Raw genomic sequence first — 25,982 nt, 5'->3', positions numbered from 1 at the left:
GCACTTGTTATAATTACTACTCACACACACATACACACACACACACAACGTCAAAGCTTCATTGATATGCCTTTGATGGACGTGGCAAGAGCGTGGCTGGGCAGATAATAGCTGAGGTGTGTGTGTATCTGTGTGTCATGTCATTACGTCACCCTGGGACAGCCCTTCCAACTCCCCCAAAGACCCCCGGGAATAACTCCCCCCTACTCTCTCTCACCCTGTCACCCCCACGCCCCAATTTTAATTAATTTTCATCCCTCTCTCCTTGGAGATGTGAAGCAGCGTTGACCCCTGCACAGGCTTCTGAATACAAGATTTACCTCAACACACACACATTGCCCTGTAGGAAGGTCAGTGTCTCTGCCTTCCCTGAGCAGGACCTCCCCTCCAAACACAGGAGCCATCGGGGAACACAATCATTCACTCATTATCACAGCCCTGTCATCCATGGCATGTCCCATTGTGCTCACACACACACTCCGACGTCCCCATGTCCTCATCCTGGTCCCCTGTGAGAGGGCTGGGAACAGACCACAGTAACACTGACGTTTCAATAGATTTGGGTATGTAAGTCACGGAGGGAAAGGAGATGGAGATGGGAGCTGTACTTAATGTAGGACAAACAGTCTCTGCTATGCCGACTCTTTTGTTTCAGTTATAGCCATCACTATGGCCATCTTGTTTCAGTTATAGCCATCACTATGGCCATCTTGTTTCAGTTATAGCCATCACTATGGCCATCTTGTTTCAGTTATGGCCATCTTGTTTCAGTTATGGCCATCTTGTTTCAGTTATGGCCATCTTGTTTCAGTTATGGCCATCTTGTTTCAGTTATATCCATCACTATGGTCACCTTGTTTCAGCTATAGCCACCTTGTTATACAGTGAAATAATAGCATGTTATGTTTTGTAATGTAATGATGCCATTTATATACAGTGTAATGTGAAGTGTACAGTTCCCATAAACAAATCAGTTTGCTGGTTTGCCATAATTTGGACAAAACTGAATGACCTTTACCAGTATGGTACAGTCTGTCCTCATGTCAAACAGTTGGACAGATCGACTGGAAGGCCAAAGTAAAAGCACAAGTATTTTGCTCAGTCAATTGTTACTGAGGGAAAGAAAGAAACCCATTCACCCATCTACAGTTGATCAATCTAACCTCTTTTGTTTGCAGTTGGTGAATTCCATCGCCAAGACGTATGTGGGAACTAACGCGTACATGGCAGTAAGTAGACCTAATAGGAATAGATTTTGGTGGTGGTTGGACATCTTGGTGAAAGAGGCTCTGTATGTTGTTTTGGGGGTCCAGCCTTGAAAATGTGGTAGGAGAAACATTGACAGGACACATCTGATCATGCAGTAACCACAAATGGCACACTATAGCGTAACACAATCACATTTCGTACATCTCAAGTCAACCACAGCATAACTCATCTGACTCCCTTGTTTGTACCCTGCAGCCTGAGAGGATATCTGGGGAGCAGTATGGTATCCATTCAGACGTCTGGAGCGTGGGCATCTCCTTCATGGAGGTGAGTGCAGAGTGCAGGCGTTTGTGTGTGTCATTGTCTGTGATTGCAGAGTGTAGGTGTTTGTGTGTGTCTGTGATTGCAGAGTGCAGGCATTTGTGTGTGTCTGTGATTGCAGAGTGCAGGTGTTTGTGTGTGTGTGTCTGTGTGTCTGTGATTGCAGAGTGCAGGTGTGTGTGTGTGTGTGTCTGTGATTGCAGAGTGCGTGTGTTTGTGTGTGTGTCTGTGTGTCTGTGATTGCAGAGTGCAGGTGTTTGTGTGTGTGTCTGTGTGTCTGTGATTGCAGAGTGCAGGTGTGTGTGTCTGTGATTGCAGAGTGCAGGTGTTTGTGTGTGTCTGTGATTGCAGAGTGCAGGTGTGTCTGTGTGTCTGTGATTGCAGAGTGCAGGTGTTTGTGTGTGTGTCTGTGTGTCTGTGATTGCAGAGTGCAGGTGTTTGTGTGTGTGTCTGTGTGTCTGTGATTGCAGAGTGCAGGTGTGTCTGTGTGTCTGTGATTGCAGAGTGCAGGTGTTTGTGTGTGTGTGTGTGTGTCTGTGATTGCAGAGTGCAGGTGTGTGTGTGTGTGTGTGTGTGTGTGTGTGTGTGTGTGTGTGTGTGTGTGTGTGTCTGGGTGTCAAGGGGCTCCATTTTAGAATAGTGTTTTTATTTCAGTACTACATTTGGCCAGGCCCTGTCGTCCCCATTGACACCTATTGATTCTCAATGTATTCCCGTCAAGGACTCCTATTTCCACAGCTCTGACAAACGCTTTACCCTCTCTGGCCTCTACACTGTTTGTCAATACTGTTGAATATTATCACCGTTGTAACCGTAACGGATGGGGCTGCGGAAAATACAAGTCTGTCTGAATTATCGACACAATCTCAGTTTGATCAAGATAGAGTTTTCTCGCCACAGGATCAAAGCCCTCTCCTCTTTGTGAATCGTTAGTGAGAGAGAGAGAGAACCATACAGGTAAGTGTGCATTAGTCTAAATGAAACGGCTTTTAAACTCTCCTCTTCATTTGGATTAATCTGCCATCGCTAGCAGTCGGTCCACGTTCAAGGCCAGCATGGGTTTTCTCGTGTATTGACATCGTCGTAATAACGTGATGGCGCCGACATCATCAGAGATAAAAACCAAGATTAAAGACGCCAGACAAAGTGAATTGCCAAATGTCACAAGCGGGTTGGATATTTTCCGGTGTAGTCATACATCACATGAATTTATCCCTCCATCGTTCCAACCTCTCTGCTTCTCTCTCTGTGCTGGTCTCGGCGGGGGGGCGGCGGGGTTGCAGGGGGTGTTATTAACTAATAGCCGATGTTCTTTGAGGAAGGGGGTTATTCGACGGGGGCGCACTGAGCCCCTCTCAAAGACTGGCCTCTCTAATCTGGAACACGCTTCAGCTAGTCTCCCTCCGTGAGGAGATTAGACCACCTATGAACTCCTATTTCCACGCATTTCCACCACAGTCCTAAAACAAATCCAGTGTGCTTCAACCACATTTAAACTGATAGGGACTTCATATTCCTGATAGTTCCTGTAGACCTGTTTTATTAAACTTCCTCCCCTTTCTAATACTTGTCCAATAATCACTTATGTATTTATATATATATATATATATATTTATTGCATTTTTGTTTACAAATATATACACATACATATATATTTTTATATACACACACACACATATATATAAAAAAATATATATATATATATGTGTTTGTATTTTTATGTGTATGTGTGTATATGTATGTGTATATATATATGTATATATATATACAGTGCCTTGCGAAAGTATTCGGCCCCCTTGAACTTTGCGACCTTTTGCCACATTTCAGGCTTCAAACATAAAGATATAAAACTGTATTTTTTTGTGAAGAATCAACAACAAGTGGGACACAATCATGAAGTGGAACGACATTTATTGGATATTTCAAACTTTTTTAACAAATCAAAAACTGAAAAATTGGGCGTGCAAAATTATTCAGCCCCCTTAAGTTAATACTTTGTAGCGCCACCTTTTGCTGCGATTACAGCTGTAAGTCGCTTGGGGTATGTCTCTATCAGTTTTGCACATCGAGAGACTGAAATTTTTTCCCATTCCTCCTTGCAAAACAGCTCGAGCTCAGTGAGGTTGGATGGAGAGCATTTGTGAACAGCAGTTTTCAGTTCTTTCCACAGATTCTCGATTGGATTCAGGTCTGGACTTTGACTTGGCCATTCTAACACCTGGATATGTTTCTTTTTGAACCATTCCATTGTAGATTTTGCTTTATGTTTTGGATCATTGTCTTGTTGGAAGACAAATCTCCGTCCCAGTCTCAGGTCTTTTGCAGACTCCATCAGGTTTTCTTCCAGAATGGTCCTGTATTTGGCTCCATCCATCTTCCCATCAATTTTAACCATCTTCCCTGTCCCTGCTGAAGAAAAGCAGGCCCAAACCATGATGCTGCCACCACCATGTTTGACAGTGGGCATGGTGTGTTCAGGGTGATGAGCTGTGTTGCTTTTACGCCAAACATAACGTTTTGCATTGTTGCCAAAAAGTTCAATTTTGGTTTCATCTGACCAGAGCACCTTCTTCCACATGTTTGGTGTGTCTCCCAGGTGGCTTGTGGCAAACTTTAAACAACACTTTTTATGGATATCTTTAAGAAATGGCTTTCTTCTTGCCACTCTTCCATAAAGGCCAGATTTGTGCAATATACGACTGATTGTTGTCCTATGGACAGAGTCTCCCACCTCAGCTGTAGATCTCTGCAGTTCATCCAGAGTGATCATGGGCCTCTTGGCTGCATCTCTGATCAGTCTTCTCCTTGTATGAGCTGAAAGTTTAGAGGGACGGCCAGGTCTTGGTAGATTTGCAGTGGTCTGATACCCCTTCCATTTCAATATTATCGCTTGCACAGTGCTCCTTGGGATGTTTAAAGCTTGGGAAATCTTTTTGTATCCAAATCCGGCTTTAAACTTCTTTACAACAGTATCTCGGACCTGCCTGGTGTGTTCCTTGTTCGTCATGATGCTCTCTGCGCTTTTAACGGACCTCTGAGACTATCACAGTGCAGGTGCATTTATACGGAGACTTGATTACACACAGGTGGATTGTATTTATCATCATTAGTCATTTAGGTCAACATTGGATCATTCAGAGATCCTCACTGAACTTCTGGAGAGAGTTTGCTGCACTGAAAGTAAAGGGGCTGAATAATTTTGCACGCCCAATTTTTCAGTTTTTGATTTGTTAAAAAAGTTTGAAATATCCAATAAATGTCGTTCCACTTCATGATTGTGTCCCACTTGTTGTTGATTCTTCACAAAAAAAATACAGTTTTATATCTTTATGTTTGAAGCCTGAAATGTGGCAAAAGGTCGCAAAGTTCAAGGTGGCCGAATACTTATATATGTATGTACTTATGTATATATATATATATATATATATACATACATACATACATACATACATACATATACAAATGATGAGACAAGACTGTAACTACCAATTGGAAACCACGAAATTGGGGAGAAAAAGTGGTAAAAATACATGTGTGTGTGTGTGTGTGTGTGTATGTATATATATATATATATATATATATATATATATATATATATATATATATATATATATATATATATATATATATATATATATATATATATATACATACACACACACACACACACACACACACATGTATTTTTACCACTTTTTCTCCCCAATTTCGTGGTTTCCAATTGGTAGTTACAGTCTTGTCTCATCGCTGCAACTCCCGTATGGACTCTGAAGAGGCGAAGGTCGAGAGCCGTGCATCCTCCGAAACACCAACCCAGCCAAGCTGCACTGCTTCTTGACACAATGGCCACTTAACCCGTAAGCCAGCCGCACCAATGTGTCGCAGGAAACACCGTACACCTGGCGACCGTGTCAGCGTGCACTGCGCCCGGCACGCCCCAGGAGTCGCTAGAGCGCGATGGGACAAGGATATCCCTGCCGGTCAAACCCTCCCCTAACCCGGACGACGCTGGGCCAAATGTGCGCCGCCCCATGGGTCTCCCGACCGCGGCCGGCTGCGACAGAGCCTGGACTCGAACCCAGAAACTCTAGTGGCACAGCTAGCACTGAGATGCAGAGCCTTAGACCACAGCTAGCACTGAGATGCAGAGCCTTAGACCACAGCTAGCACTGAGATGCAGAGCCCCAGATCACAGCTAGCACTGAGATGCAGAGCCCCAGATCACAGCTAGCACTGAGATGCAGAGCCCCAGACCACAGCTAGCACTGAGATGCAGAGCCTTAGGCCACAGCTAGCACTGAGATGCAGAGCCTTAGACCACAGCTAGCACTGAGATGCAGAGCCTTAGACCACAGCTAGCACTGAGATGCAGAGCCTCAGACCACAGCTAACACTGAGATGCAGAGCCTTAGGCCACAGCTAACACTGAGATGCAGAGCCTCAGACCACAGCTAGCACTGAGATGCAGAGCCTTAGACCACAGCTAGCACTGAGATGCAGAGCCTTAGGCCACAGCTAACACTGAGATGCAGAGCCTTAGACCACAGCTAGCACTGAGATGCAGAGCCTCAGACCACAGCACCAGTCAGGAGGCCCCTGTAACAGAGCTGTTGATAGTCCCGGTAGGCCTGTTTATTATTTTCGCAGCCTTTGCCGTCACCCTTATTGTCGTGTTTTTCTCTTTCCACAGTTGGCACTGGGCGCTTTCCCCTATCCACAGGTGAGTCCCTTCCTCACTACATTCCATTCACATGGCTTCATGTTTAGCTATGTAGAAGCCACACAGTAGGGTGTCATGACAACATATGGTCATAGGGTCTTTCTCACTCCCTTAATTCTGTTTGTGATGTCACTGGTGGTCCCGTAGTGACTCTTATCCATTCTCCATGTTGACCCTACTCCTACAATCCTACTCATCTTCAAATGTAATTGCTGAGCCACAGAAGAGGTCTGCTGAATCCCATCAGCTCTTTAATTAGGCCCAAATGAGGGCTTAGAGCCATAATCCTCCTCTGAGCATGCTGAACTTGGTTACCTCGCCTGACTGGCTGCATGGCGGCCATCTTGGAAAGCCATGTGGATGGTGGCTGTAATGGTGGTTATTGAGTGGATTCTTTTGAGTGTTGTTTATGATGTGTCACTGGACCAAAAGGTCTTCTCACTTGATCAAGAGTGACCTTTCTGAAAGGTCACCTGGCTTTGTGACATCTACTTTATCCATTGTGTGCTTCAACTACTCCGACTTACTTTCCATTATTCATTCTTCTGAGAGGAAAATGGAATGACAAGACAAAATGGCTACTGAGTATGTAGAACTTTCTATAAACCTCCAAACAACCATAAAATAATGCAATGCGGGTTTTAAAGAGCATTGTTTTGTGAAAGGAATGGGCTGGAGTCAGGTACCTCAATTATTGTCCCAAATACCTAAAAATAATACGTGTGTCCTTTCTACATAAAGGGTTCCATGTTTCTCAGTTGGCAGAGCAAGGCGCTTATAACGCCAGGTTGTGGGTTCGATTCCCACGGGGGACCAGTACAACCACAAAAGTATGAAAATGTCTGAACTCACTAGGTGTAAGTCTCTCTGGATAAGAGCATCTGCTAAATGACTAACATGTCAAATGTAAAGAAAGCATCAATCAGCAGTTGAAACAATAACGAAGTGTTTGCCTCGCACCTCTTTCTATAAACAGAGAAATCTAACCACTGTTACATCCATAACTCTGTCTGTGAATTTAAGGACTGACCTATCAAAATGATAGTTTGAATGATGAGGTTTTATAGTGTTTATTTACAAACATTGGAGCAAAACTAGCTTACGTTGGGATCAGATGGGGAACGACAGTTGAACTAAGCTTGTGAGACATTTCTAGGTTATATTCTCCAACAATCAGTCAGTACATATCATTCATTTAAAGTCCAAAAAATGGATGAAGCAACTGCATATTGGCATGTTTTAAAGGGACATTAAGTTCTACAACGCACTTTTCAGGTCCATGTCTCAATGTGCCAATCCTTCAACCGCTGCTAAGCCAATACGTTGTGACTTTTTAATCGTCAACACCACTTCCTCTTTACATTTCTCATGCTCAAGAACAAGATATATATATATATATATATATATATTTTTAAGTCAAATGTCGATGCACTGCCCCTTTTAATATGTGACTCATAAGGTACACAGTTTCCAAGCTGTGAAATCTAAACTCCGTGGAGGCTGATTTTAAAGGAGCCCAGTGGGCTAAAGCAGAGCGCTAGTACCATTAGTCCAAGCTCTGCGCTGGTGACCACTTTGTTTCCCAGTGCTAATTAACCCAACAGGCATGCTGCGAACCAATCTAATGAACATTACTCACGGCTACCATGACCGTCGGCCTGTGGATGGCCTGGAACACCCAAATAAGACTGGAGGGAGACCATAGCACTGACGGACTGAAACTGGGATATGATGCCAAGTGTATCATGGTTGTGAATCTATTCAGTAGCTATAAGATACCGTAGCTGCATGTCCAGAAGAGGAATTGTCTCGGGTCTGTGGCATTGTTTATGATGTTTAGTACGCAGAGTAAGACCTGTGAATTAGGGTAGTTGTGATAGTTATCCCTAGATGTGTTTCTGTAGGGGCTTTGCAATAAATGGATGTCTTGAAGAGAATAATTAACAGGATATAAGCCCTCTACACAGTGATTAAGCTGCATAGTGAATCCGTTTTGTTAATACTAGTCCTGGAGACATGGGAAATACTAAACTTGTTTTGAGGCGACCAGTCAAACGTGTGTTTGTGCCCCCTGTGTTCATCCTGCTGTGATGACGTACATGAGGTCTCCATGGTTATTGTGTGTGTTGCCTCAGGCAGGTCTCATTTCAGAGTGCTGCCACTCTTATCTTCAGCAGTGTCTATTAACGTGGCCATTATCATGTTAATCGCCAATGTATGATTACATACAATAATGAATGCCTCACAGTCACACACACACACACACACACACACACACACACACACACACACACACAGTTTTTTGAATAAGAATCAGAGAGATGTGGGCTTGTCTGTTCTTCTCTGGTATTTACATATCCACCATTTTGTATGGAAGAGAGCATCATTCACAGCATCTTCATGCTTATTTTTAATAGGCATGAGACCTCTGGTAACACTTTAATATCTCCAATGTATTGAATCCAATCTATAACAGTCTGTCTGCCTGTATACTTCCACCAGAACCTGATTCATAAATTAGCCTAAATAACCAGAGAAAGAAAAAATACAAACTTGTTCTTTACAAATGGAGCCATTGGCGTTGTGGTGGAGCGTTGAATGTTTTCACACCCTATTAATTTATTCTTCCTCTCTCTCTCACTGTTTCTCTCTCTCTCTCTCTGTCTCTCTCTCTCTCTCTCTCTCTCTGTCTCTGTCTCTCTCTCTGTCTCTCTCTCTCTCTCTCTCTCTCTCTCTCTCTGTCTCTGTCTCTCTCTCTGTCTCTCTCTCGCTCTCTCTCTCTCTCACACTGTTTCCCCCGCTCTTGCTTTCCCATCTCTCTCTCTCTCTCTCTCTCTCACACTGTTTCTCTCTCTCTCTCTCTCTCTCTCTCTCTCTCTCTCTGTCTCTGTCTCTCTCTCTGTCTCTCTCTCGCTCTCTCTCTCTCTCTCACACTGTTTCCCCCGCTCTTGCTTTCCCATCCTCTCTCTCTCTCTCTCACACTGTTTCTCCCTCTCTCTCTCTCGCTCTCTCTCTCTCACACAGTTTCCCCCGCTCTTGCTTTCCCATCCTCTCTCTCTCTCTCTCCCCTTCTATCTTCCCTACATATGGAATTTAAAGCTACACCAAGAGACAGTGTGTGCGCCAGGGAGATCTCCCGCTGCCAGTGCTCTCCTCATCTCTCTGTTAATTTTCCCTGCTCCATATGGCGTTACAGACAGTTCACCTGCAGGCTGTAGCAGAGCCCTAGTAGAACGGGTAGAGTGGCGGCCGAGCGCCGCTCGGCTTCATCTCGCCAGGCGCAGCCGGCGAACGTCCTCGGGCCCAGGCTGTCAGCTGTCTGCGCAGAAGCCCCCTGTGCTATCACCCTCCACGGTCCACCCGACTGTGGCAGCAACACAAATAGAGAGAATGGAATCAATTGTAAGCACCTGAGATTTGCTCAGGATACGTGGTTTTGGGAGAATGGGGTCAGTGTTTTGGGTGGGATGTGGGTGGATTTGAAGGGCAGAGGGGTGCTTTTTGTTTTTGTAAAGAGCTGTTGTAACGCTGTAAGGGGGCCTCTGTACTCACCCTTTCCATTTTGTGTGTGTGTGTGTGTGTGTGTGTGTGTGTGTGTGTGTGTGTACTATACGAGTTGCCTGGAGTATGAGTTAACAGTAACAGGGGGGGCGGAGGTGGCGATAACAGAACACACGCCATGGCGTTTTCATCCTGTGTTTGTCATTGATTAGAGACGGCCTCTTTAATTCCTCCTCACCCCATGTTGTGATCCATTTGCATTCGTTGTGAGAGTTAATGGAGTTTTCTCAAGGCTCTGAAAGTCTTTGAAGACAGCAGACTGGATGTGATGTGTATACAGCCGCCGGGGCAGCGCCCCCCTGATTGATTTGGGCCCTTTTCCTCATCTCCATTTTAAATTGTTCTGCAGAAGAAGAAGAAGAAGAACAGGAAGTAGTTCCAATATGTTTGATGGTGTTGTTATGAAGGGATCACATAAACATGTCAAACTGTAGAGGGATTTAACAGATCAGTGATTGCACTCCCAAGTATTGAGTAATGTACACTCTTTTGACACTATCCCCATATTGCGTTGTGACGCGGGGACTTTCATATGATGAAGTATCACATTTTCCAAACATGTTGAATGCTTTATGCAGAGGCCGCATTCACCCCTTGTCTGTGAACGTTTTGTACTTTTTGATGCTCTAGCTATTGCTCCCCTCAACCCTGGAACATCTGTCTTTCAGATCAACACAGCTGTTAACATCTATAGAAATGGGAGACCGATGGCAGTATTGAGTGTTTCAATACAGTACCGTCTCCCTGTCTGTAGACTGAGAGAACAACTTCTACATGATGACTGAGTAGGAATACCATTGTCTCCCTGTCTGTAGACTGTGCTGAAGCTCTGAGAGAACAACTTCTACATGATGACTGAGTAGGAATACCATTGTCTCCCTGTCTGTAGACTGTGCTGAAGCTCTGAGAGAACAACTTCTACCTGATGACTGAGTAGGAAAACCATTGTCTCCTTTTCTGTAGACTGTGCTGAAGCTCTGAGATAACAGCTTCTACATGATGACTGAGTAGGAATACCATTGTCTCCCTTTCTGTAGACTGTGAGAACAGCTTCTACCTGATGACTGAGTAGGAATACCATTGTCTCCCTTTCTGTAGACTGTGAGAACAGCTTCTACCTGATGACTGAGTAGGAATACCACCGTCTCCCTGTCTGTAGACTGTGCTGAAGCTCTGAGAGAACAACTTCTACCTGATGACTGAGTAGGAAAACCATTGTCTCCTTTTCTGTAGACTGTGCTGAAGCTCTGAGATAACAGCTTCTACATGATGACTGAGTAGGAATACCATTGTCTCCCTTTCTGTAGACTGTGAGAACAGCTTCTACCTGATGACTGAGTAGGAATACCATTGTCTCCCTTTCTGTAGACTGTGAGAACAGCTTCTACCTGATGACTGAGTAGGAATACCATCGTCTCCCTTTCTGTAGACTGTGAGAACAACTTCTACCTGATGACTGAGTAGGAATATCATTGTCTCCCTTTCTGTAGACTGTGAGAACAGCTTCTACATGATGACTGAGATGACTGAGTAGGAATACCATTCTCCCTTTCTGTAGACTGTGAGAACAGCTTCTACCTGATGACTGAGTAGGAATACCATTGCTTATAACCAAGTCTGTCTATTCTGTTGTGATTGATGACTGTGATTAAACGAGGGAGTTTCATTGGGTTGACCTCGAGTGTCCATCCATTGCCTCTGAAATGTTGTTCCCTCAGAAGTATTGGAGTCCATTTTGAAACCAAGACTTTAAAAAAATCCATATTTTTGCCTCTACTCTTATTTGGGGTTATTGTTCATGATTAGAGTTTTTTTAACCTGAATGTGAAACACAGAACACTTTTGTTTTCCTCTGCAGGATTCAATCTCCAGTTTGTTGTCCACAGTAGTCGTCATTTTCAAACCAACTCTGTATCAGAAACAACAAGGGACTCATTGAAAGGTTAATATATTGTTAGACCGTAATCATCATATGAAGCGCTGATTACCCCCAGGACAAATATATATACTACGTTGTGATGTGGAAATTAGATCATCAAGTTATATCGTTGAATGACTATGTTAAATGGAACGATGGGACGGCATTGTTACGGCTCACTTTGTTGACGCCAGATCAAATTACTGTGTACGAAAAGAACAAACTCTTGACAAAATAGAACTCAAATAAGTTTGCCTTCCACAATCCAATTTCAACCCCTGAGCAGCTGGCAATTTTGTTTAGTAATTATTTCTGAATGAATTTGTTTTCTGTAGTCGCCCATAACGTATGTCTGAATCAGTTAAAATAGGTGTAGAGGCCATGAAGGGCCTCTTGAGATTTACCACGAGTTGCAAAGCTGTCAGTTAATTCAGAGAATGAATCAATAAGAGTTCTAACGCATTATCAAAAGAGCCTACGAAACAAGCAATTAATTGACTAAACATAATGGGCCATCTAGCTCAAAGCAGAAGACCTTGGGTCTCTTGTTATCTATGCATTAAAAACGTTCTCCCTGTCTGACTACAACTCCGTTTCTTGTGTTGTTTGTTGAGCTTTTCGGCCATGAAAGAAACTTCAAAGACTGTTTTTTTTTTCATTTTTATATATTTATCTGAAGTAAAATAATTGAAACTGTTGATGAACAAAGCCGTCATTTCAGGTCATTGGACTTTCACGTACTTTGTGTTGGAAGCTGTTTGTTTTCTGTGGAGTGGTGATGGATGAAGACAACATAGTCTATACGGAGCCCTTGTCATTTGGTAGTGTCTCACCAGAGATGACTGGATAATTGTTAGTTGTTAGTGGTCGACCAAAGCCCCATGTTAGCCTCTTAACTTTTTATTCCTTCTTTTTAACAACATTTAATTATTTTGTATCTGTTTGAGTGGAAATGTTTGCTCAGCCTGCAGATTCCTATTTGAAATATACATTATGCACAATTCATTCTACAACCCTGCACCTTTAGACAACCTGGAGGGGGTAGCAGGGAAGATGAAATGAACAGTGCTGTATATCTTCCACCTCCCCAAATGAGAGCAAGACTATTAACGTTTGGGTATTGTGTGTATTATTATGTAGATGGTGTTAACACATGCCCACCGGGGGGATGCCATCATATTCTCCCAGTGATCATAATGTGTCCAAGTGTGTGCTTTTGATTATGACATGCTAATTACATATTGCCTCTCTCTCTCTCTCTCTCTCTCTCTCTCTCTCTCTCTCTCTCTCTCTCTCTCTCTCTCTCTCTCTCTCTCTCTCTCTCTCTCTCTCTCTCTCTCTCTCTCTCTCTCTCTCTCTCTCTCTCTCTCTCTCCTTCTTCTTCGTCTGCCTTTACAGATTCAGAAAAACCAAGGATCTTTAATGGTGAGATTTGATGTATTTTTTGTGGGGGAAGACAGTGTTTCACTCCCGGCAGTGTTTCACTCTCCAGTAGATCCCTCGTTTGAAACGTCCCACAAATTGCGTTTTTTTTTTTTTTTTTTTTTTTTTGCATTGAAATGATACAGCGGGCCTTAACTGCCTGTATTAGATTAGATGCTATTATAGAATAATAGAAACATTCAGGAGGCGATGGCTGTGCCGGAGCTTGGTGCATTTGATTAATGTGAATACCTTTTTATTACATGAGTGATTTTCTCTGCCACCTCTCTGTCGTAACGTCTCATGTAGACTAATACTTTGTTTTCTTCTTCTGCCCATCTCCTCTCTCTCTGTCTCCCCATTCAAGCCTCTCCAGTTACTGCAATGCATCGTTGATGAGGTGAGTCGGCGTCTTATGTGCTTTCTCTCCTAAAGTCATTCCTAATGGTGTGGAAAGCTTATATTTTGTTTCCTAATGAAGCACAGTGCTCAGACGGCTTCGCTCGCGCTCGCTCACCCCCCTCCGCCCCGCACACACAACCGCCTTGGGCCATTCCACACACATACACATACACACACACACACACACACACACACACTCTCTCAGGCTGCACCCACCCTGAGCGGCTCTGTAGACACACAGACACACAAACACAGGCAGATCACAGATGCACGTATACACACACACATACACCTTACTACTGCCTTGAACCATTCTATACGCACATATTGATAGACACACACACACACACACATTGATAGACACACACACACACACACATTGATAGACACACACACACACACACACATTGATAGACCCACACTGCTGCCTCAAGTCGTTCTCAAAGGTTATTATAGTTTTGTTTTTATTTCTCTTCGTTTTCTGATTTTTATTTGAAGTTTAGTTTGTTGGTTTTCAGACCTGAATTGATTGTTTTTTATTTGGTTTTAGTTGTTTTAAAATTATTTCTATTTCTAGTTTCTCACACACAGGCCAGGAATAGAAGATACTGGGAGGAAGCTTCCTCCCAGTATCAGCCCAAACAGCTGTTACTTCTTCAGCCAGATCTCTTTTACAAGCTTTTATGTTACTTTGTTTCTGATGGCGGTCTATTGTGCATTTTCTTTTGTACTCTTAAGGTAGCAGGTTTTACAGAATATATTATTGACATTTGTTTCTGATGGCGGTCTATTGTGCATTTTCTTTTGTACTCTTAAGGTAGCAGGTTTTACAGAATATATTATTGACATTTGCAACGAGCATCCCAGCGGAGTGTTTGACACACTTTTATTTCAGTCAATACTCTGATCTTCAATTCCCTGTCGTTTTCTTTATACGTTTATGCTTGGTTTCCTTTCCTGCCATTTAACTGCCCCCTAATGGACCCGTTGTACAACTTCCGATGACCCCCGTTAGAGAACATCAGCATGAAGCGAAGAGCGCTGTTGAATCACGACAAAATAGTTATCCCTCAAAACACACGCGTGCCAAAACGGAAACGATTGATTGGATTGGAGACATTGGGTCAATTACAGAACATTTCCTAGGATTTTCTACCTGCAGCAACACTAGTGGATAATGCTGGAAGTAGCAGTTAAAACACAGGGCCTCCAGAACTGGACCAAAAGGCAGGACTCTGCTCATACCTAACTAGCTAACCCACCATGTTAAGTCTATAGGAATGCTAACAGGGCAACTTTAGCTACGTAGTGCTTATACTATGTGAAAACACACTATATTTATTAAACCTTTATTTACACAGGGAATCACATTTCAGCCGGGCATCTTTTTCAATGGTGCCCTGATGAATTGGTTTCTATATTTAATAGTTTGATAATTGTAATTCATATTTAACCACATCTCCTCCCTGGGTTTGCTTGTGTGTCAATGTGCCGAATGTTGATCGCAGCAAATATGGCCGCGCCCTTGTTGCCAGGCTACATAAGGTGAATATAGAGACACACTCAGATGTTCTCACTCAAGTGCTTTAATATACACACACACACACACACACACACACACACACACCTGGCAGAGGTAATGTAGCATGACCAGTCTAAGGAGCACAGAGAGTGTCAGGCCATCCAATATGTAGCATTAACCTTGACCTCTGACTCTTAGCAACACATGTTCCCAGAACCTTGACACACTTCCCTATCCTACACACACACATACACACACACACCAGGGTCAAGGGCAGTGTACCCCTCAGTCTACATGTAGCGCTGTGTATCAATCCTTTCTAGAATGATATATTTCAACAGCAAGGATATTTTGTGAAATAGGTTACGACGTGGTACTGCAGTCAGGTTAAGACCCTGGTGAGGTCGACGAAGTACGCAGATGAGCTTCCCTGTTTCTGACCGTTTGGATGTGGAGGCCCTGGGTTGGCGTGGTTACGTGTGTGTGTGAGGTCTGATGGACGTACTGCCAAATGATCTAAAGTTATATTGAAGGCGGCTTATGGTAGAGAAATTAACATTAAGTTCTATGGCAACAGCTCTGGTGGACATTCCTGCAGTCAGCATGCTAATTGCGTACTCCCTCAATGCTTGAGACATCTGTGGCATTGTGTTATGTGACAAAACTGCCCATTTTAGAATGGTATTTTATTGTCCCCAGCAGAAGGTGCACCTGTGTGATGCTTCTTGATATTCCACACCTGTCAGGTGGATGGATTATCTTGGCGAAGGAGAAATGCTCACTAACAGGGATGTAAACACATTTGTAAACCAAATGAAGAGAAATAAGCTTTTTTTTGTGCGTAAGGAAAATGTCTATGATCTTTAATTTCAACTCAGGAAACATGGGACCAACACTTTACGTGTTGTGTTTATATTTTTGTTCAGTATAGTTTGTCTTCAGTGTGTGTGTGTGTGTGTGTGTGTGTGCACGCAGCACCCCATTTCAACCCCTAAAACAAGGGACCTTTCTGTCTCCACTCTCCTCTTCAGCTCCTCACTGACACGCGCTGATAACACAATGCCAGGAGAGAGCCCAACCCCACACACCCCAACCACACATTAAACATACCAAGCTTGTCCTTTACAGAGTATAGATTGGGTGTAATTAATAATTAAACGCTTGCAGTTGTAATGGGTTGACCCGGGCTGAACTGTTCATTAGTCACCAAGGCGAAGGCATCACTCAAACTATTTTCTCCCTCGCCCTTCGCCGCTTCTCCCCTGGCAGCGAGAGAGAGGTAGCGGGAGCTCTCGGGCTAGCGGCTAGCACCACCCTCCATTCTAGCAGACCAAGGACTTGGAGAGGAGGTGATGAGGGGAGAGGAGCGGAGAGGTGATGAGGGGAGCGGAGCGGAGAGGCCCGGCTGGGAATGGGAAAGTGTGGGACGGTTGCGGACCCATGTAGGTGGTGGTGGAGCCAGGAGTATTCAATTGCCACTGTCGCTCCTGCTGGGTTAGGATTGGTTAGAAATGGGACGGTATGGGCTGGGTTGGATTGGGCCAGGGTGGGCTGGGCTGGGCTGGACTGGATCTATGTGACCTGGGCTCGACGGAGGAGTCTTTGCCGTGCCTCATATGAAGAGCAAATGTGGTCCTGTAGAACTAGGGATGAGTAGGTATATGGAGGAAGTAGAAGAAAATCTAGTGAGTTTTGTCTGAGTGCCAACCAAATACTGTAGCTAGACCTACAGTAGTAATTATGACTAGCCAGGCCTACAGTAATAGTTATGACAAGCCAGGCCTACAGTAGTAGTTATGACTAGCTAGACCTACAGTAGTAATTATGACTAGCCAGGCCTACAGTAGTAGTTATGACAAGCCAGGCCTACAGTAGTAATTATGACTAGCCAGGTCTACAGTAGTAGTTATGACTAGCTAGACCTACAGTAGTAATTATGACTAGCCAGGCCTACAGTAGTAGTTATGACTAGCCAGGCCTACAGTAGTAGTTATGACTAGCCAGGCCTACAGTAGTTGTTATGACTAGCCAGGCCTACAGTAGTAGTTATGACTAGCCAGGCCTACAGTAGTAGTTATTGCTGTAGCCAGGCCTACAGTAGTAGTTATGACTAGCCAGGCCTACAGTAGTTGTTATGACTAGCCAGGCCTACAGTAGTAGTTATGACAAGCCAGGCCTACAGTGGTAGTTATGACTAACCAGGCCTACAGTAGTAGTTATCGTTGTAGCCAGGCCTACAGTAGTAGTTATGACTAGCCAGGCCTACAGTAGTAGTTATGACTAGCCAGGCCTACAGTAGTAGTTATGACTAGCCAGGCCTACAGTAGTAGTAATGACTAGCCAGGCCTACAGTAGTAGTTATGACTTGTCAGGCCTACAGTAGTAATTATGACTAGCCAGGCCTACAGTAGTAGTTATGACTAGCCAGGCCTACAGTAGTAGTTATGACTAGTCAGGACTACAGTAGTAGTTATGACTAGCCAGGCCTACAGTAGTAGTAATGACTAGCCAGGTCTACAGTAGTAGTTATGACTAGCCAGGCCTACAGTAGTAGTAATGACTAGCCAGGCCTACAGTAGTAGTTATGACTAGCCAGGCCTGCGGTAGTAGTTATGACTAGCCAGGCCTACAGTAGTAGTTATGACTAGCCAGGCCTACAGTAGTAGTTATGACTAGCCAGGCCTACAGTAGTAGTTATGACTAGCCAGGCCTACAGTAGTAGTTATGACTAGCCAGGTCTACAGTAGTAGTTATGACTAGCCAGGCCTACAGTAGTAGTTATGACCAGCCAGGCCTACAGTAGTAGTTATGACTAGCCAGGCCTACAGTAGTAGTTATGACCAGCCAGGCCTACAGTAGTAGTTATGACTAGCCAGGCCTACAGTAGTAGTTATGACTAGCCAGGCCTACAGTAGTAGTTATGACTAGCCAGGCCTACAGTAGTAGTTATGACTAGCCAGGTCTACAGTAGTAGTTATGACTAGCCAGGCCTACAGTAGTAGTTATGACTAGCCAGGCCTACAGTAGTAGTTATGACTAGCCAGGTCTACAGTAGTAGTTATGAATAGCCAGGCCTACAGTAGTAGTTATGACTAGCCAGGCCTACAGTAGTAGTTATGACTAGCCAGGCCTATAGTAGTAGTTATGACTAGCCAGGCCTACAGTAGTAGTTATGACTAGCCAGGCCTACAGTAGTAGTTATGACTAGCCAGGCCTACAGTAGTAGTTATGACTAGCCAGGCCTACAGTAGTAGTTATGACTAGCCAGGTCTACAGTAGTAGTTATGACTAGCCAGGCCTACAGTAGTAGTTATGACTAGCCAGGCCTACAGTAGTAGTTATGACTAGCCAGGCCTACAGTAGTAGTTATGACTAGCCAGGCGTACAGTAGTAGTTATGACTAGCCAGGTCTACAGTAGTAGTTATGACTAGCCAGGCCTGCAGTAGTAGTTATGACTAGCCAGGCCTACAGTAGTAGTTATGACTAGCCAGGCCTACAGTAGTAGTTATGACTAGCCAGGCCTACAGTAGTAGTTATGACTAGCCAGGCCTACAGTAGTAGTTATGACTAGCCAGGCCTACAGTAGTATTTATGACTAGCCAGGCCTACAGTAGTAGTTATGACTAGCCAGGGATACAGTAGTAGTTATGACTAGCCAGGCCTACAGTAGTAGTTATGACTAGCCAGGCCTACAGTAGTAGTTATGACTAGCCAGGCCTACAGTAGTAGTTATGACTAGCCAGGCCTACAGTAGTAGTTATGACTAGCCAGGCCTACAGTAGTAGTTATGACTAGCCAGGCCTACAGTAGTAGTTATGACTAGCCAGGCCTACAGTAGTAGTTATGACTAGCCAGGCCTACAGTAGTAGTTATGACTAGCCAGGCCTACAGTAGTAGTTATGACTAGCCAGGCCTACAGTAGTGGTTATGACTAGCCAGGCCTACAGTAGTAGTTATGACTAGCCAGGCCTACAGTAGTAGTTATGACTAGCCAGGCCTACAGTAGTAGTTATGACTAGCCAGGCCTACAGTAGTAGTTATGACTAGCCAGGTCTACAGTAGTAGTTATGACTAGCCAGGTCTACAGTAGTAGTTATGACTAGCCAGGCCTACAGTAGTAGTTATGACTAGCCAGGCCTACAGTAGTAGTTATGACTAGCCAGGTCTACAGTAGTAGTTATGACTAGCCAGGCCTACAGTAATAGTTATGACTAGCCAGGCCTACAGTAGTAGTTATGACTAGCCAGGCCTACAGTAGTAGTTATGACTAGCCAGGCCTACAGTAGTAGTTATGACTAGCCAGGTCTACAGTAGTAGTTATGACTAGCCAGGCCTACAGTAGTAGTTATGACTAGCCAGGTCTACAGTAGTAGTTATGACTAGCCAGGCCTACAGTAGTAGTTATGACTAGCCAGGCCTACAGTAGTAGTTATGACTAGCCAGGCCTACAGTAGTAATTATGACTAGCCAGGTCTACAGTAGTAGTTATGACTAGCCAGGCCTACAGTAGTAATTATGACTAGCCAGGTCTACAGTAGTAGTTATGACTAGCCAGGCCTACAGTAGTAGTTATGACTAGCCAGGCCTACAGTAGTAGTTATGACTAGCCAGGTCTACAGTAGTAGTTATGACTAGCCAGGTCTACAGTAGTAGTTATGACTAGCCAGGCCTACAGTAGTAGTTATGACTAGCCAGGCCTACAGTAGTAGTTATGACTAGCCAGGTCTACAGTAGTAGTTATGACTAGCCAGGCCTACAGTAGCAATTATGACTAGCCAGGCCTGCGGTAGTAGTTATGACTAGCCAGGCCCGCGGTAGTAGTTATGACTAGCCAGGCCTACAGTAGTAGTAATGACTAGCCAGGCCTACAGTAGTAGTTATGACTAGCCAGGTCTACAGTAGTAGTTATGACTAGCCAGGCCTACAGTATTAGTAATGACTAGCCAGGCCTACAGTAGTAGTTATGAATAGCCAGGCCTATAGTAGTAGTAATGACTAGCCAGGCCTACAGTAGTAATTATGACTAGCCAGGCCTACAGTAGTTGTTATGACTAGCCAGGCCTACAGTAGTAGTTATGACTAGCCAGGCCTACAGTAGTTGTTATGACTAGCCAGGCCTACAGTAGTAGTTATGACTAGCCAGGCCTACAGTAGTAGTTATTGCTGTAGCCAGGCCTACAGTAGTAGTTATGACTAGCCAGGCCTACAGTAGTTGTTATGACTAGCCAGGCCTACAGTAGTAGTTATGACTAGCCAGGCCTACAGTAGTAGTTATGACAAGCCAGGCCTACAGTGGTAGTTATGACTAACCAGGCCTACAGTAGTAGTTATCGTTGTAGCCAGGCCTACAGTAGTAGTTATGACTAGCCAGGCCTACAGTAGTAGTTATGACTAGCCAGGCCTACAGTAGTAGTTATGACTAGCCAGGCCTACAGTAGTAGTTATGACTAGCCAGGCCTACAGTAGTAGTTATGACTAGCCAGGCCTACAGTAGTAGTAATGACTAGCCAGGCCTACAGTAGTAGTTATGACTAGCCAGGCCTACAGTAGTAGTTATGACTAGCCAGGCCTACAGTAGTAGTTATGACTTGTCAGGCCTACAGTAGTAATTATGACTTGTCAGGCCTACAGTAGTAATTATGACTAGCCAGGCCTACAGTAGTAGTTATGACTAGCCAGGCCTACAGTAGTAGTTATGACTAGTCAGGACTACAGTAGTAGTTATGACTAGCCAGGCCTACAGTAGTAGTAATGACTAGCCAGGTCTACAGTAGTAGTTATGACTAGCCAGGCCTACAGTAGTAGTAATGACTAGCCAGGCCTACAGTAGTAGTTATGACTAGCCAGGCCTGCGGTAGTAGTTATGACTAGCCAGGCCTACAGTAGTAGTTATGACTAGCCAGGCCTACAGTAGTAGTTATGACTAGCCAGGCCTACAGTAGTAGTTATGACTAGCCAGGCCTACAGTAGTAGTTATGACTAGCCAGGTCTACAGTAGTAGTTATGACTAGCCAGGCCTACAGTAGTAGTTATGACCAGCCAGGCCTACAGTAGTAGTTATGACTAGCCAGGCCTACAGTAGTAGTTATGACTAGCCAGGCCTACAGTAGTAGTTATGACTAGCCAGGCCTACAGTAGTAGTTATGACTAGCCAGGCCTACAGTAGTAGTTATGACTAGCCAGGCCTACAGTAGTAGTTATGACTAGCCAGGTCTACAGTAGTAGTTATGACTAGCCAGGCCTACAGTAGTAGTTATGACTAGCCAGGCCTACAGTAGTAGTTATGACTAGCCAGGTCTACAGTAGTAGTTATGAATAGCCAGGCCTACAGTAGTAGTTATGACTAGCCAGGCCTACAGTAGTAGTTATGACTAGCCAGGCCTATAGTAGTAGTTATGACTAGCCAGGCCTACAGTAGTAGTTATGACTAGCCAGGCCTACAGTAGTAGTTATGACTAGCCAGGTCTACAGTAGTAGTTATGACTAGCCAGGCCTACAGTAGTAGTTATGACTAGCCAGGCCTACAGTAGTAGTTATGACTAGCCAGGCCTACAGTAGTAGTTATGACTAGCCAGGCCTACAGTAGTAGTTATGACTAGCCAGGTCTACAGTAGTAGTTATGACTAGCCAGGCCTGCAGTAGTAGTTATGACTAGCCAGGCCTACAGTAGTAGTTATGACTAGCCAGGCCTACAGTAGTAGTTATGACTAGCCAGGCCTACAGTAGTAGTTATGACTAGCCAGGTCTACAGTAGTAGTTATGAATAGCCAGGCCTACAGTAGTAGTTATGACTAGCCAGGCCTACAGTAGTAGTTATGACTAGCCAGGCCTACAGTAGTAGTTATGACTAGCCAGGCCTACAGTAGTAGTTATGACTAGCCAGGCCTACAGTAGTAGTTATGACTAGCCAGGTCTACAGTAGTAGTTATGACTAGCCAGGCCTACAGTAGTAGTTATGACTAGCCAGGCCTACAGTAGTAGTTATGACTAGCCAGGCCTACAGTAGTAGTTATGACTAGCCAGGCCTACAGTAGTAGTTATGACTAGCCAGGCCTACAGTAGTAGTTATGACTAGCCAGGTCTACAGTAGTAGTTATGACTAGCCAGGCCTGCAGTAGTAGTTATGACTAGCCAGGCCTACAGTAGTAGTTATGACTAGCCAGGCCTACAGTAGTAGTTATGACTAGCCAGGCCTACAGTAGTAGTTATGACTAGCCAGGCCTACAGTAGTAGTTATGACTAGCCAGGGATACAGTAGTAGTTATGACTAGCCAGGCCTACAGTAGTAGTTATGACTAGCCAGGCCTACAGTAGTAGTTATGACTAGCCAGGCCTACAGTAGTAGTTATGACTTGTCAGGCCTACAGTAGTAGTTATGACTAGCCAGGCCTACAGTAGTAGTTATGACTAGCCAGGCCTACAGTAGTAGTTATGACTAGCCAGGCCTACAGTAGTAGTTATGACTAGCCAGGCCTACAGTAGTGGTTATGACTAGCCAGGCCTACAGTAGTAGTTATGACTAGCCAGGCCTACAGTAGTAGTTATGACTAGCCAGGCCTACAGTAGTAGTTATGACTAGCCAGGCCTACAGTAGTAGTTATGACTAGCCAGGTCTACAGTAGTAGTTATGACTAGCCAGGCCTACAGTAGTAGTTATGACTAGCCAGGCCTACAGTAGTAGTTATGACTAGCCAGGCCTACAGTAGTAGTTATGACTAGCCAGGCCTACAGTAGTAGTTATGACTAGCCAGGCCTATAGTAGTAGTTATGACTAGCCAGGCCTACAGTAGTAGTTATGACTAGCCAGGCCTACAGTAGTAGTTATGACTAGCCAGGCCTACAGTAGTAGTTATGACTAGCCAGGCCTACAGTAGTAGTTATGACTAGCCAGGTCTACAGTAGTAGTTATGACTAGCCAGGCCTACAGTAGTAGTTATGACTAGCCAGGCCTACAGTAGTAGTTATGACTAGCCAGGCCTACAGTAGTAGTTATGACTAGCCAGGCCTACAGTAGTAGTTATGACTAGCCAGGTCTACAGTAGTAGTTATGACTAGCCAGGCCTGCAGTAGTAGTTATGACTAGCCAGGCCTACAGTAGTAGTTATGACTAGCCAGGCCTACAGTAGTAGTTATGACTAGCCAGGCCTACAGTAGTAGTTATGACTAGCCAGGCCTACAGTAGTAGTTATGACTAGCCAGGCCTACAGTAGTAGTTATGACTAGCCAGGGATACAGTAGTAGTTATGACTAGCCAGGCCTACAGTAGTAGTTATGACTAGCCAGGCCTACAGTAGTAGTTATGACTAGCCAGGCCTACAGTAGTAGTTATGACTTGTCAGGCCTACAGTAGTAGTTATGACTAGCCAGGCCTACAGTAGTAGTTATGACTAGCCAGGCCTACAGTAGTAGTTATGACTAGCCAGGCCTACAGTAGTAGTTATGACTAGCCAGGCCTACAGTAGTAGTTATGACTAGCCAGGCCTACAGTAGTAGTTATGACTAGCCAGGCCTACAGTAGTAGTTATGACTAGCCAGGCCTACAGTAGTAGTTATGACTAGCCAGGTCTACAGTAGTAGTTATGACTAACCAGGCCTGCAGTAGTAGTTATGACTAGCCAGGCCTACAGTAGTAGTTATGACTAGCCAGGCCTACAGTAGTAGTTATGACTAGCCAGGCCTACAGTAGTAGTTATGACTAGCCAGGCCTACAGTAGTAGTTATGACTAGCCAGGCCTACAGTAGTAGTTATGACTAGCCAGGCCTACAGTAGTAGTTATGACTTGTCAGGCCTACAGTAGTAGTTATGACTAGCCAGGCCTACAGTAGTAGTTATGACTAGCCAGGCCTACAGTAGTAGTTATGACTAGCCAGGCCTACAGTAGTAGTTATGACTAGCCAGGCCTACAGTAGTGGTTATGACTAGCCAGGCCTACAGTAGTAGTTATGACTAGCCAGGCCTACAGTAGTAGTTATGACTAGCCAGGCCTACAGTAGTAGTTATGACTAGCCAGGCCTACAGTAGTAGTTATGACTAGCCAGGTCTACAGTAGTAGTTATGACTAGCCAGGTCTACAGTAGTAGTTATGACTAGCCAGGCCTACAGTAGTAGTTATGACTAGCCAGGCCTACAGTAGTAGTTATGACTAGCCAGGCCTACAGTAGTAGTTATGACTAGCCAGGTCTACAGTAGTAGTTATGACTAGCCAGGCCTACAGTAGTAGTTATGACTAGCCAGGCCTACAGTAGTAGTTATGACTAGCCAGGCCTACAGTAGTAGTTATGACTAGCCAGGCCTACTGTAGTAGTTATGACTAGCCAGGTCTACAGTAGTAGTTATGACTAGCCAGGTCTACAGTAGTAGTTATGACTAGCCAGGCCTACAGTAGTAGTTATGACTAGCCAGGCCTACAGTAGTAGTTATGACTAGCCAGGCCTACAGTAGTAGTTATGACTAGCCAGGCCTACAGTAGTAGTTATGACTAGCCAGGTCTACAGTAGTAGTTATGACTAGCCAGGTCTACAGTAGTAGTTATGACTAGCCAGGCCTACAGTAGTAGTTATGACTAGCCAGGCCTACAGTAGTAGTTATGACTAGCCAGGTCTACAGTAGTAGTTATGACTAGCCAGGCCTACAGTAGTAGTTATGACTAGCCAGGTCTACAGTAGTAGTTATGACTAGCCAGGCCTACAGTAGTAGTTATGACTAGCCAGGTCTACAGTAGTAGTTATGACTAGCCAGGTCTACAGTAGTTGTTATGACTAGCCAGGCCTACAGTAGTAGTTATGACTAGCCAGGCCTACAGTAGTAGTTATGACTAGCCAGGTCTACAGTAGTAGTTATGACTAGCCTACAGTAGTAGTTATGACTAGCCAGGCCTACAGTAGTAGTTATGACTAGCCAGGCCTACAGTAGTAGTTATGACTAGCCAGGCCTACAGTAGTAGTTATGACTAGCCAGGTCTACAGTAGTAGTTATGACTAGCCAGGTCTACAGTAGTTGTTATGACTAGCCAGGCCTACAGTAGTAGTTATGACCAGCCAGGCCTACAGTAGTAGTTATGACTAGCCAGGCCTACAGTAGTTGTTATGACTAGCCAGGCCTACAGTAGTAGTTATGACTAGCCAGGCCTACAGTAGTAGTTATGACTAGCCAGGCCTACAGTAGTAGTTATGACTAGCCAGGTCTACAGTAGTAGTTATGACTAGCCAGGCCTACAGTAGTAGTTATGACTAGCCAGGCCTACAGTAGTAGTTATGACTAGCCAGGCCTACAGTAGTAGTTATGACTAGCCAGGTCTACAGTAGTAGTTATGACTAGCCAGGCCTACAGTAGTAGTTATGACTAGCCAGGCCTACAGTAGTAGTTATGAATAGCCAGGCCTACAGTAGTAGTTATGACTAGCCAGGCCTACAGTAGTAGTTATGACTAGCCAGGCCTACAGTAGTAGTTATGACTAGCCAGGCCTACAGTAGTAGTTATGACTAGCCAGGCCTACAGTAGTAGTTATGACTAGCCAGGCCTACAGTAGTAGTTATGACTAGCCAGGCCTACAGTAGTAGTTATGACTAGCCAGGCCTACAGTAGTAGTTATGACTAGCCAGGCCTATAGTAGTTGTTATGACTAGCCAGGCCTACAGTAGTAGTTATGACTAGCCAGGTCTACAGTAGTAGTTATGACTAGCCAGGCCTGCAGTAGTAGTTATGACTAGCCAGGCCTACAGTAGTAGTTATGACTAGCCAGGCCTACAGTAGTAGTTATGACTAGCCAGGTCTACAGTAGTAGTTATGACTAGCCAGGTCTACAGTAGTAGTTATGACTAGCCAGGCCTACAGTAGTAGTTATGACTAGCCAGGTCTACAGTAGTAGTTATGACTAGCCAGGCCTACAGTAGTAGTTATGACTAG

The 25,982-nt window shown here is 44.5% G+C and overlaps 1 protein-coding gene across 2 annotated transcripts in view; it reads left to right on the top strand.

The window, feature by feature from the left end:
- LOC139411736 (dual specificity mitogen-activated protein kinase kinase 5-like) overlaps positions 1–25,982 on the top strand; it is a 122,884-nt gene that overhangs the window by 64,401 nt on the left and 32,501 nt on the right. For both annotated transcript variants that reach the window (XM_071158421.1, XM_071158420.1), the window contains exons 15-19: positions 1,179–1,229; positions 1,465–1,536; positions 6,221–6,250; positions 13,128–13,154; positions 13,519–13,551. In XM_071158421.1, coding sequence (XP_071014522.1) covers positions 1,179–1,229; positions 1,465–1,536; positions 6,221–6,250; positions 13,128–13,154; positions 13,519–13,551 — 213 coding nt within the window. The remainder of the gene's footprint in view (positions 1–1,178; positions 1,230–1,464; positions 1,537–6,220; positions 6,251–13,127; positions 13,155–13,518; positions 13,552–25,982) is intronic.

The sequence above is a fragment of the Oncorhynchus clarkii genome, chromosome 6, assembly GCF_045791955.1.
Source record: "Oncorhynchus clarkii lewisi isolate Uvic-CL-2024 chromosome 6, UVic_Ocla_1.0, whole genome shotgun sequence".
Lineage (NCBI taxonomy): Eukaryota > Metazoa > Chordata > Actinopteri > Salmoniformes > Salmonidae > Oncorhynchus > Oncorhynchus clarkii.
Note: the sequence above shows the minus strand (reverse complement) of the source record. Positions and strands in the feature narration are given on the sequence as shown.